At 35.8% G+C, this 13,004-nt stretch overlaps 1 protein-coding gene across 1 annotated transcript; it reads left to right on the plus strand.

The window, feature by feature from the left end:
• The first annotated feature begins 46 nt into the window (after positions 1 to 46).
• LOC106150437 (eukaryotic translation initiation factor 3 subunit A) lies at positions 47 to 12,993 on the plus strand. The gene is made up of 22 exons (XM_013523248.3): positions 47 to 229; positions 548 to 738; positions 896 to 1,032; positions 1,279 to 1,442; positions 1,676 to 1,734; positions 1,934 to 2,074; positions 2,343 to 2,551; positions 2,749 to 2,920; positions 3,328 to 3,519; positions 3,722 to 3,838; positions 4,014 to 4,199; positions 4,353 to 4,490; positions 8,512 to 8,721; positions 8,992 to 9,096; positions 9,264 to 9,377; positions 9,501 to 9,623; positions 9,792 to 9,945; positions 10,083 to 10,236; positions 10,688 to 10,810; positions 11,007 to 11,722; positions 12,102 to 12,137; positions 12,322 to 12,993. The coding sequence occupies exons 1-22, from the start codon at positions 181 to 183 to the stop codon at positions 12,354 to 12,356; spliced, it is 3,525 nt and encodes a 1,174-aa protein (XP_013378702.2). The 5' UTR covers positions 47 to 180; the 3' UTR covers positions 12,357 to 12,993.
• The last annotated feature ends 11 nt before the right edge of the window (positions 12,994 to 13,004 follow it).

Raw genomic sequence — 13,004 nt, forward strand, 5'->3', positions numbered from 1 at the left:
CTTTGCTTGGGACTGAAACAATTATAATTTTGTGCTTCTTTTAATGATGACGTCACACACCATGTGGACTGTAACCGCCATCTTGCTAGGTGGTACAGAGGCGTGTTGAGGGTCGGTAAGAAGAAAATGAACTAAGAAGTCTCCTGTCATTATTGAGAAGACTTTTCATCAGCGTAAACAATGCCTACATATTTTCAGCGACCAGAAAATGCTCTTAAAAGAGCGAATGGTAAGTGCTGTATTTACTGTTTTGCGACTTGAACTCTCGGAAAAAATGACATCTGGTCAATCAGCAATGGCATTGGCATTTATTTGATATTTGCATTGAATTAGTGTAAATATACGGATACCACAGAACAAATGTATGATTTTGAACCTGGTGCACGACTCGGTTGTTTCAAAATTTTAGTTGGGTGTCACTGAAAGACAGTTGCATCGTTGGGCCGTAAAAGTTTTGTAATGAACAGCTGTGCCTTTGAATTTTTAATTAGCTTCGGAATTACAGTTTCTCAGTCTCTTTCAAAATATTTTTATTACTTTATTTCAGAATTTATTGATGTTGGTAAAAAGCAACGGGCTCTTGATGCTCTCTATGATGTTATCAAGAGTAAGAAGCATCGAACATGGCAGAAAATCCATGAGCCTATCATGGAGAAATATCTAGTTCTTTGTGTAGAACTAAAGAAAAGCCATGTCGCTAAAGAAGGACTGTACCAGTACAAGCTTATATGTCAGCAGGTAGAATAAAAGTGCCTTATTAAAAAAATCAAGATATGAAAAATTAGCTCATTTTGAGTATTGCATAAGTTACAAAAGTTGAGTTCAGTAATGCCAGACTTTTTTTATGGTGGGTAAAAAAGAGAGATGTAATCAGAGCATTTTGTTTTTATTTTAGGTCAATATTAAGTCACTTGAGGATGTGGTGCGAAAGTACCTGGCCCTAGCCGAGGACAAGACTGAAGAAGCCAGGGCACAGTCACATCAGGCTGTTGTTGATATTGATGATCTGGATGTCATACAAACCCCAGAGAGGTACGTGCAAAATATCACAGTGAGTAACTACCCCAATTTGTTCTCAAATGAATTGTAGCAGCAACAGTTTCTGAATTAAAATAGAAATTCATTCCCAGTATCCAGAAGAAAGTTGTTTTCACTCTTTATAAGAACTTGATAAAGGATGCTAGCATCAGCCAATGATCTCGCCATTTCCATTAATTTACAAATTGCCCTTTATTTTTGAAAGAAAAATGCATAATCCAATTTTATTTTCTAATTCAGTCTGTTACTGAGTGCTGTGAGTGGAGAAGACTCCCAAGATCGTTCTGATAGGGCTATTCTGACCCCTTGGGTAAAGTTTCTGTGGGAGTCCTACCGTCAATGTCTGGATTTACTTAGAAATAATTCCAGGGTAGAAAAGTTGTACCAGGACATTGCACAGCAAGGTATTGTTTATTTTGCTAATTGTGTAGATCATAAAGATATGGATGATGAAATTTATTAGAAGTAAAGACCCATGTCTGACTTGGAATTGATAGTGTGTTGTCATTGTGTTAAAATAATGTTTCACTGAAAAAAATAGGATGTGATAGGTTGTCAGTATTTGCTTGAGAGATGAATGCATTGATTTTCATCGGATGTTGCATTGTGATTTAAAACATTTTTGTTTGATTTTCAGCTTTCAAGTTTTGCCTGAAGTACCAAAGGAAGACCGAATTTAGAAAATTGTGTGACAACGTAAGAAAATTCAAGCAGTATAACAGTTAAAACTCCAGTTTGTTACCAAAATTAAAGATGTAATGCTAACCACGTCGCATAGAAAAAATAGCTTTTTAGATGTTACTTGTCATACAATAAATAATTTATTAATTGAAACATCAGAGAATAATTTGATAACTGTGCGCCATAAATTTAATTGCTTTGATATATTTTACAGCTTCGCACTCACTTGGGTCACATCCACAAGCACCAACACCAGCAGACTGCCATCAACCTGAACAACCCAGAGAGCCAGGCCATGCACCTGGAGACACGCCTAGTACAGCTGGATAGTGCTATCCAGATGGAACTCTGGCAGGTCAGCAGTTTAACAATAACTGTATTTGCTAATGTTTGAGGTAGATAAGTTTGAATTGCGATAAATCTGAATTACTTGTAGTAGATTTTGGAGCAATGCTATGAATCATCTCATGATAAAAATAAAAAGGTTTCTCCCTTTACCTTCACAACCCCCTTTGCATATTTCAATTACATTTCAGATTTTTATTTGTGATTGTTTTCTTTTCTTTGTCATTTACCTGTCTGTCCATTTGCTGCTTTGTTAATATTTATTTTGAAATTTGTAGGAAGCCTTCAAAGCTGTGGAGGACATTCATGGTTTGATCAGTTTGTCCAAGAAGCCACCCAAGCCATCTCTTATGGCCAATTACTACCAGAAGTTGGGTTTAGTATTCTGGAAGGCTGGCAATCGTCTCTTCCATGCCTGTGCTCTACATCGACTGTTCCATCTATCCAGGGAACAAAGGAAGAACTTGTCCCCTGAGGAGCAGCAGAAGTAAGAATGGTTGTAAAGATAAAATCAGAAGAAACTTAAGATGCTTTACTTGTAGTCCTATCATGTAATTTATAAAATTAATTAATTCTTAGTCACATTTACATTTTCTTTAATCTTTTTAGCATTTGTTTTTTTTTTTGTAATGATAGTTTTATGATAGTTTCATCTATTTCTTCCATTTTTTCTCTTGTTTAAAGAATGGCATCTCGTGTGCTTTGTGCCACACTAGCTGTGCCAATTCTTCCCTCACGCAACCCAATTGATCAGCTGCTGGAAGTAGACTCCACTACACTGGAGAAGCAAAGACGTCTGGCAACACTGCTTGGTCTGCAGACACCACCTAACAGAACAGCTCTAATTAAAGATTTGGTAAGTTTCTGTAGAATGAAGTAGTGTTGCATAGAATTGTTCAAAACAGTCTCCTTATTACCATATTTACCCATATGCCATATATTAAATGGTTTGTTTGTAATTCATATAGAAAACTATATTAAAATGATTATTTGAATATGCAGGAATGCCCTCCAAGGCGTTGCCAAGAGAGCTTACTGCAGCTCTTCTGGTGTCATAGAGGGCAGAAACCAAAGTGATGGCGTCTACATAAAACATTTTATATTGCAAGTGTTTTATATGTTCTACCATCAGACATTTACCCATGCCTATAATGTACCCACTTACTATATTTTGGAAGATAAACAGAAAAAACAATTCATTTATGACTCTTTTGATGTATTTGAATATTTGTGGAATGTTAATTTGTCCCTTTTTTTCCACAGGTGAAGTACAGCATGCTCCAACACGTGCACCCTGAGGTTCAGAATCTGTATCGTTGGCTAGAGGTTGACTTTCATCCCTTGAAGCTATCCCAGAGAGTGGCCAGCTCTATGGAGTACATCGAGAACAATGAGGACTTGTGTCAGTATGAGTCTGCTCTGCATGAAATCACCATCACAAGACTTCTGAAGCAGGTATAATATTGAAAGCAGCATGATGCATTTCAGTTCAATTTTATTTTAGCTAAATTGATTGTAAGTCTGTAAAAATCTAATCAAATGGTTTAATATTGCTGTAAGATGTTTTCCACAGTTGTGTTGAATTACATCATTTAAAATGTTAAGAATAATTGGCATTCTTTTATTTTGCAAAGCTGATTTGACTTTTTTTTTCCAGATTTCACAAGTGTACCAAACTATTGAGTTTGCCCGCCTGGCTAAACTGGCTCCTTTTGCTAACAAGTTTCAGCTAGAGCGTGTCATTGTGGACTCTGCTAGAAGACTAGAGTTGCAGGTATTTGATTAATGGTTTTAAACAGGATTTAAAAATTTGAAAAGAGGCAAAACACTTCCAAGAGTCTTTCAATTTTATAATTATGTCATCATAATTTTTATGTATTTATTAATTTATTTGCATATTTCTTAGCATCTAGATTGCTTTAACCTCACTTTGTTTCATTTTTGTAAAGATACGGATTGACCATCGCACCAAGTCTTTAAGCTTTGGAATGGACTTGGGAGTGGCACAGAAAGAAGATGTGCCGGAGGGTCCATATCTGCAGAGCATGCCCAGTGAGCAGATTCGCAACCAGATGACCAACATGGCTCAGGCCTTGCATAAGGCTGTCAACATGATCAAGCCAGAAGGCAAAAAGGTACTGTTTGAAGTTGTAAGATGTTATACTTGAGAGAATTTTCTCTCTTTTGACATGATATTTTCATATTGCACTGGGGTCAGATTAAATTTTCAATGTAGATGTAGGAAAATTTGATGTCCTTTATTCAACCCAGACTTATTTTGATTACAGAAGAAGGAAGAAGAAATCAAGGAGCATATAGTGACAGCCTATCGCCAGACATCAGCCCGTGAGCATCAGCGTATCTTGTCTCGAAGACAGATCATTGAGGACAGGAAAGAACTGCTGGAGAGTCTCAGTGTCCAGAGGGTAAGGCAGTTCTCTTTCACAGATTTTTGTAGGAGCAGTGCTAATTATGCTTTGATAAAGATCAAGATCACTAGAATATTACTTGTAGTTTTATAGTAAGATTGAACGAGTGTTGAAAAAATTTTTTAGTGTCATTGACTTTAGAGAACTGGGTTCCAAGTTGTTGCAATGAGGGTATTTTTTGGTTTCTATCTAATGTAAAAATAAAAGAAAATTTTGCGTAACATACTTTTTATGTACAGACACAGATGTGTCTGTACATATAGCCATCATCTGCGTCTGTCGTCGCCGTCGCCGTCGTCGCCGTCGCCGTGCACTTTTACCGATAACACGATAAGTGGAAAACCATTTTACCTTTTGACTTGAAACTTGCAGAACTGATGAATATTCATAATACGCAGGTCAAGTTCAAAAATCAGCATGATCGGGTCACTTTTAGGGAATTTATGCTGTTTTTTCACTTTTTTCAGCATATATGCAGCACCGATAACACGATAAGTGAAAAACCATTTTACCTTTTGACTTGAAACTTACAGAACTGATGAATATTCATAATATGCAGGTCAAGTTCGAAAATCAGCATGATCAGGTCACTTTTAGGGAATTTATGCTGTTTTTTCACTTTTTTCAGCATGTATGCAGCACCGATAACACGATTAGTGGAAAACAATTTTACCTTTTGACTTGAAACTTACAGAACTGATGAATATTCATAATACGCAGGTCAAGTTCGAAAATCAGCATGATCGGGTCACTTTTAGGGAATTTATGCTGTTTTTTCACTTCTTTCAACATATATGCAACGCTAATAACACAATATAAGAAAAACAGACAGGCCAATTGTCATTATACTCACAGGAGTAGTCAAACTAACTAAAACGCAGGTTGAGTTCCAAAATCAGCATGATTGGGCCATTCTTTTAGAAGTTATGCTGTTTTTTCTTATTTCCTCAGATTCAATTGTTAGGCATGTTAACAGTCTCATTATTGAACTAATAAGATACCTAAAAGTGTTTGTTTGACATTTCCTGCATCTTAATAACATTGTTAGTTGATTATGTAAAAATGATGGTAAACTTGTTATTGTGTATTATGTTATAAAGTGTCAAAAATGGAAATAAACAAATATCATTGCAGTTTGTCAGATTCAATCATCTACTATATTCATTATCTCAGAATGGAGGAAATTGGACATTTAACACTGTTCTATTGATATTTTTCCCATCTCACCAATTTTCTTAGTTGATCATATACAAATGGTAGAAAACTGTTTATTTTGTTTTATGTTTAAAAAGTGTTTTAAAAATGGAAGTAAACCCATTGCAGAACAGTGCTGTCTTGTTTCAGCATATATGCAGCACCGATAACACGATAAGTGGAAAACCAATTTACCTTTTCCATTGAAACTTACAACACTGATGAATATTCATAATACGCAAGTCGAGTTCGAAAATCAGCATGATCGGGTCATTTTTAGGGAAGTTATGCTGTTTTTTTCACTTTTTTCAGCATAAATGCAGCACCGATAACACGATAAGTGAAAAACCGTTTTACCTTTTGGCTTGAAACTTACAGAACTGAGGAATATTCATAATACACAAGTCGAGTTGGAAAATCAGCATGATCGGGCCATTTTTAGGGGAGTTATGCGGTTTTTTCATTTTTTTCAGCATAAATGCAACACCGATAACACGATAAGTGAAAAACCGTTTTACCTTTTGGCTTGAAACTTACAGAACTGATGAATATTCTTAATACGCAGGTCAAGTTCGAAAATCAGCATGATCGGGCCATATTTGTGGAAGTTATGCTGCTTTTTCACTATTTCAGCATATGTGCAACACCGATAACACATTTCAAGGAAAATTAATTGGCCAATCGTCTTGAAATTCACAGGGGTGATCAAATATTCTAAAATACAGATGAGGTTCGAAAATAAGCTTGATCGGTTCAGTTTTGGTGAAATTGTGCCTTTTTTTGTATGAGTCTTTTTTCCTCGGATTTAATTCTTAGGCATGTTAACAATCTCATTTGTGAACTAATTAGTAATGTAAAGGTGTTCTTTTGACATTTTCTGCATCTTAACAATATTGTTAGTTGATTATATAAAAATGATGGTAAACCTGTTATTGTGCATTGTGTAATAAAGTGCCAAAAATGGAAATAAACTCATATCTTTACAGTTTGTCAGATTCAATCATTCACCATGTTCAGAATCTCAGAATGGAACAAATTGGACATTTAAAATTGTTCTATTGATATTTTTCCTATGTCAACAACTTTCTTAGTTGATCATTTAAAAACGACAGTAAATTGATTATTTTGATATATGTAAAAAAAAGTGTTGAAAGTGGAAAGAAATTCATTTCAGTACAGTTATCTCTTGTGTACATTTTGGCATTTTGAAGTTGTGACTCTGAACTTCCATGGCCCTGAAGACCTTTCCATATCAAATTTTCTGAATATCCATGATATTTTTATTTTATTATTAAAAATTGATGGTCATTATGCTGTTATGCATTATGTAATATTGCATCAAAATTTAAGACAACCCCATTTTAGACAATGCCTCCATAGTGACCATTAAAGGAAAACCAAGTCACTTACTCTTCTCAAACTTATAGAAATGTAGTATAGCACTAAATTATAGCTTCAGTTGGAAAAGCTGTTATATCGGTTAACTTTCTTGGAAATTATATAGTTTTTTGTTACAATTAAAATTTTCACATATTAACATTTTCAAGGTGTGACTTAGTCTTTGAACTTCCATTGGCTTGAATACCATTGCTAGTCACATCTTTTGAATAGCAATGATACATTTACTTTATTATTAAAAATTGATGGCCATTGTGCTGTTAAGCATTATGTTAAATTGCATAAAAGATGAAAAAAACCCTTTTTTGGACATCGCTGCTAGGATGACCATTAAGGAAAAACCATTTTACTTATGATATTCTAACTTACTGAAAAGTTTCATAGGACTGAAGTGTAGCTTGTGTTGGAAATCAGTGTGATTGTTTTCTGTATTGTAAGCAATGCAGCTGTATGGAGTGCTATATGGGGCTACTGTTTATGGATGGTGGTAATTGTCCCTTGGGATAATCACTAGCTAAATTCAGAGCTATAAAATTACTTGCCTAATTGATTTTCAAGTGCCCATTAAATAAGATTACATAAAACACACGTTGAGATTTCCCATTCAAGTCCTATAGGTTAAGCTCTCTTAACTGTGTCACATAATTAGGAATTGGTGATAATTATGCAGGTAAATCTTGTTTAATATTGCAAATAAGTTTACAAAAGAAAAAAAAAAATTGTAATGCCAACATTAATGCTACAGATGAATAACAGTGCCTTATTATCCTCAAACACATTGGGGTTATTCATATCATGTTAATACAGCAAGATTAAAAGTTTGAATAGCAGCTTTATTGGAATTTTTTTTTTTTTTTTGTGTTTTCTTTTTAATTTTTTTCTAAACACTGGCATTTTCAACTCCCATCCACCTGAAGCTCTTCAGATTTTCTGTATTTCCACATAAGCAGTTGCATAGGTTTTTATGTCTTTAAACATTATGTAATATTATTTTATGCACTGTCAACATTTTTCAAATATTGGGATTTTCATTATGTGAATTTGAACTCTCATAGTCCAGAAACTGTTATCTTATTGCAGGGGTGGATTGAGGCCGCCTTCTGGGTCTTTCAGATGACGGTCATATTTTAAAGTTTACATTGACTGGTATCAATTTTTTTCTGTTGGAAGACCATCAAAAGTGTAGGATGGATCAACAAAGATACTTTGGAATACTGTCAGAAAATATCTCTGGATCTGCTCCTGTTATTGACCATGTTATCTGTTGTGCATGATTAAAAATCAGTGTTAACTGACTGTGTTATTATAAGCATTATTTATTATTGCATCAAAATTGACAAAATGACCTATTTTGCATCTTTATTTTCTGTTTTTTTGTCTGTACATTTGACAGCTTTGCTGCCTTGTTTTTTTTTGCTTTTTCCAGGAAAGGGAAGAGTTGCAAAAGGAAGAAGAGATCCGCAGTAAGGCCCATGCTGCTGAGATGGCACGACTGGAGAGAGAGGCAGAGGAGCGTGAACGCCAGCGCCGCGTGGAAGAGCAAAAAGAGATACAGAAGAAGCATGCTAAGGAGAGGCTGAAACAACTGAAAGAGACTGAATTGGGAGCAAAGGCTTTCAAAGATCTGCATGAAGAGGTGGGTTTTAAGTGCTCATATATTGCATTCCAAATGATTTCGGAACCAGCCAAAATGGATATCTTTGTTCTAAAGCTATCAGATTGATTTTAAATAGATGACTTAATAAGAGATTGGTGTAGCTATGTGAAAATTATAAGTTAAGTTGTTTTTCTCAAGTGTGTTTTGGTGCAAACACATATAGTTTGATAAAAAACATTATCAACTTGTTGATCTGGCTTTGATAAATATTTAATATGTGCATAATGACGCTCATATCTGTTGATATAGGATATTGTTGAGCTGGATGCAGATGAGATCCTGGCCAGACAGGTGGAGCAGTTGGAGAAGGAGAAGAAGGAACTGCAAGAAAGGCTAAATGCTCAGTCTAAGAAGGTGGATGAAAATTTGTCTGCAGAATTAATGCTCATAGTGACACATTAAACACTGATTATCTGACAAGTTTCTTCAAAATTGAAATATTATGGTAAATTTGTAATGTTTAATTTAGTGCTTTACTAGGGAAGATAACATTGCCAACAATATTGCATTTGGTGTTGTAGGTTGATCATCTTGCTAGAGCCAAATGTCTGGAAGAGATTCCACTATTGAAGCAGCAATATGAAGAGGAGAAAGTTAAGCTCAGAGAGTTTTGGGAGCAGGAGGAACAAGAAAGAGTATGTAGAAGCAAGTTATTTGCTTTTGGTTATTTATTTAATGATTATTTTAGTCATATTTTGTGTTTTGGCTTTCTTTAATGTTTTTATTGTGTGTTTGATACCACATAATGTGTACTTTAGATTGAAAAGATCATGGCTGAACGTGAAATGGCTCTGGAGCACAGTGATCGTCTGAAGAGAATGATGGAAGACAAGGATGCTTTCCTGAAGAAAATTGCCCAGGCTAGAATGTCTGTCTACAAGGTGAAATATTAATAATTTGAGTTTTTAGTGTGGGTTATTTTAAAAGACAAATGTGATTTAACTGAGTCTTCATGTAGAATTAATTGTCTAATAATGGTTGCTCGTAGGAAGAATCTCAATACCTTATCAGAACTGTTAATAATCTTAAAAGGCCTATCACCCTTGCAGGAAAAACTTGCTGAGTTTAATAAGAAATTGGCAGAAGAGCGCAAGAAACGCCTGCAGAAGAGAAAGGAAATGCGCATCAAGGAACGTCGCCAGAAACGTCAAGAAGAAAAAGAAGAGGCTGAGCAAAGAGCTAGAGAAGAGGCAATGAAGAGAGGTAAGTGTACCGTGCTCAGAGTTTACTTTTGAATTTATGCTTTTAATGGATTTTTACAAAAGGAATAAGTAACCACACTTCTCTGCATTTGTTTGGAGATATTTGTCTGTTTGTTTGAAGTAAAATTGTTTTTGCAGAGCGAGAAGAAAAGGAGAGAATTGAAAGGGAGCAGAGAGAGGAGGAGGAGAGGCAGTATGAGGAGAAGATGAGAAAGCTGGAAGAGATAGCAGAAAAGCAAAGGCAGAAGGAAAGAGAGATAGAGGAAAGAGAAGCTAAGAGGAGAGAAGAAATGTAAGTAAAAATATCATGTTTGGGTGATAATGTCATTACAATATAAAATGTAGGATAATCCAAAATTCTACCTTATCATACAGCATGATGAATCCTGCAAAAGTGCGCATGCGCACTGGAAGCATCATCATGTGTTTGCAATCTTGAGAAGCGTCTAGTCGACCCTTTTGTAGCTCGATTATTCACATAAATTTTTCCCAGTTCTATCGACAAAACAACAAAAAAAGTTTTGACTTTATTGCCAATAGATTTATTGTCCTTTTGAAGAACGAATTGGGAGATTTTCTTCCCTTTAGCACTGGGCGTGAGGCCTTTTTTGGTGCTGAGCTGGACTGGAGTGTTGAAAAACATTGAAACCCTGGATTTGACCCTTTCTGGTTTCTCCCATGTTGATAGTTAATCATATTGATCTTGTGCTGGTGATAAGCAGTTTTGCACTTGATATTTGCAGAAGGGGGCAAGATGATCGTGGAGGTGACCAGAGAGAGGAACGTGGAGGTGCATGGAGAGCACCTGTCAGAGGAGGTGGCTGGAGAGAGAGAGAAAAAGAAAGAGAATTGAGCTGGAAAAAAAGGTGAAGTATATATTGCTTTCAACTTTAAATGTGATTTTCTTTATGAAAGAGTATTTATTGTATAGTTGAATTCAGATATTGAAAAATATAAATGCATTAATCTTTGCTTTTATATATTTTGTCTGAAATGGTGTTTGGCAAAAAAGAGGGATAAAAGAAGCCATGTTTACTTATTGGGGTACCAAATTTGTTTCAGGGATGATGGTGATGGTGGGCGTGAACATGACTGGCGTAGAGGTGAAGGTCCTAGGATTGAGCGCGATTTCAGGAGAGATGAGCCAAGGGATTTGCGCAAAGATGAACGTGGACCTGACAGAGATTTCCGACGTGATGACAGAGGCCCTCCAGATAGAGATATGCGCAGAGACGACCGAGGCCCTGACAGAGATTTCCGCAGAGATGCTTCACCAAGGGGTGGTTTTGGCCGTGGTGGAGATGATGGAAGACCACCAGCACGAGATGACAGAGATTGGGGTCGCCGTGGTGATGACAGAGATTGGGGAAGAAGAGAGCCTCCTCGTGATGATTGGAGGAGAGGCCCACCTGCCAGAGATGAGAGAGACAGCAGGATGCCTTATAGAGATATCAGGGAAGAACATCGAGACAGCAGAATGCCTGCTAGAGACATCAGAGAGGAGAGAGATGGGAGAATGCCAGCCAGAGACATAAGAGAAGACCGTGACAGCAGAATGCCAGCTAGAGATATCAGAGAGGATAGAGATTTTGGCAGGCGTGATGGCCCACCAAGAGATGACTGGCGCAGAGGTCCACCAAGAGATGATCGCGATGGTGGAGGATGGCGTCGTGGCGGAGATGAAAGAGGACCACCATCCAGAGATGACTGGGGTGGCCGTGGAGGAGGCAGAGATATGAGAGGTGCTGGCAGAAATGAAGAGAGGGAATGGAGAAGAGGTGGGATTGCCAGGGATGAGAGCTTTTATAAAAGAAAATATGTCCTTCAAAATTATTAAGATAATGACTTTTAATATGTAATTTTTTAATAGACAATTAAAGTTTTATTTGTCAATAGCTGTATAAAATGAACTGAGATTTACAAGCCAATATTTCCAGTGGATTTTTTTTCCTATAAAACTTAACAAGAATATACCAAATATGGGATTTGGTTGTGAATTGAATGTAAATTGATTGTAAGCTAAATGACAATTGCTGACTTAATTGAAAAAAGAAATAGGATCCCAGTGCAGTAGGATAAACTTAACCTTTGATGGTGAAAATAGACTGAATTTCTAGACTATATTTTACTTAAGTAACCCATTATTGTGTATTTCAGGTGATACAAAAGATGCCCCAAGCAGGGATAAGAGAGGTAAAAAAAATTCTTCCTAGGGCGCCAGTTTGAAATTATTAATCTTATATTTTGTGGAGTTTAACTGTAAATTATTCGGGTGTCAGGTTTATGAAAATTTTCTAAACATGTTCTGGATAACACAGTTTCTCATCTAGAAATCATGTAACTTTTGGAATATTTAAGTTTTCATTCCATTTTGCAGGGGATGGCGATGAATGGACGACAGTCAAGTACTGAGCTGCCAAATTTCGAGAATCATTTCATCTTGGAATTATCATAAGTTTAAAAAACTTAAATGTAACTTAGTTATATTAGGAGGGGGAAAGAAAGAAACAACTGAAGAATAATGCTTAGCAGAAATTGCCAAACAATTTGGATTTTAAGAATTAGAAAAATATTAACATTATAGACTTACAGTGCATGTTAAATATTCTAACAATTTACAGCCTTGCCAACTTTGTTAAAGGAATTGATTTGAAAATTGCTTGTAAAGATATCATGAAGTTCTTTGGACATATACCAACCTGCCATTTTTTGCCAATATGCTGAAACTGTTTGGATCACGTACATTTAAAGAATTTTAATGGAGCAGAAATTATCAGGGTGAAACAGACTTGTGAAAAGTGTCAAAATTGCCCCAGTTAAATGTCTTTGATATAACCTATTTCAAATTGACAGATAAAGGCACATTGGATCTTCAAATTTAAAGATGGTGTGATTAAAGGTTTTTCTTTACAAAAAAAGTTAAAACTCATTATTGGCATGAACAGACGAGAATTGTGAATTGTACCTTGATCTGAAAGTAAACTTTGTCTTTGGTGTAATCTTTGTTTCAAATCGACAAATAAAGGCAAAATGGATCTTCAAATTTAAAGATGGTGCAAC

Source organism: Lingula anatina, chromosome 1 (genome assembly GCF_051362555.1).
Source record: "Lingula anatina isolate TDL-2025a chromosome 1, LinAna3.0, whole genome shotgun sequence".
Classification (NCBI taxonomy): Eukaryota; Metazoa; Brachiopoda; class Lingulata; order Lingulida; family Lingulidae; genus Lingula; species Lingula anatina.

Coding starts and splice junctions, on each gene's coding strand:
- LOC106150437 (XM_013523248.3), top strand. CDS start 181: ATGCCTACATATTTTCAGCGACCAGAAAATGCTCTTAAAAGAGCGAAT. Junction 4,200..4,352: donor TCAAGCCAGAAGGCAAAAAG/GTACTGTTTGAA, acceptor TTTTGATTACAG/AAGAAGGAAGAAGAAATCAA. Junction 4,491..8,511: donor AGAGTCTCAGTGTCCAGAGG/GTAAGGCAGTTC, acceptor TGCTTTTTCCAG/GAAAGGGAAGAGTTGCAAAA.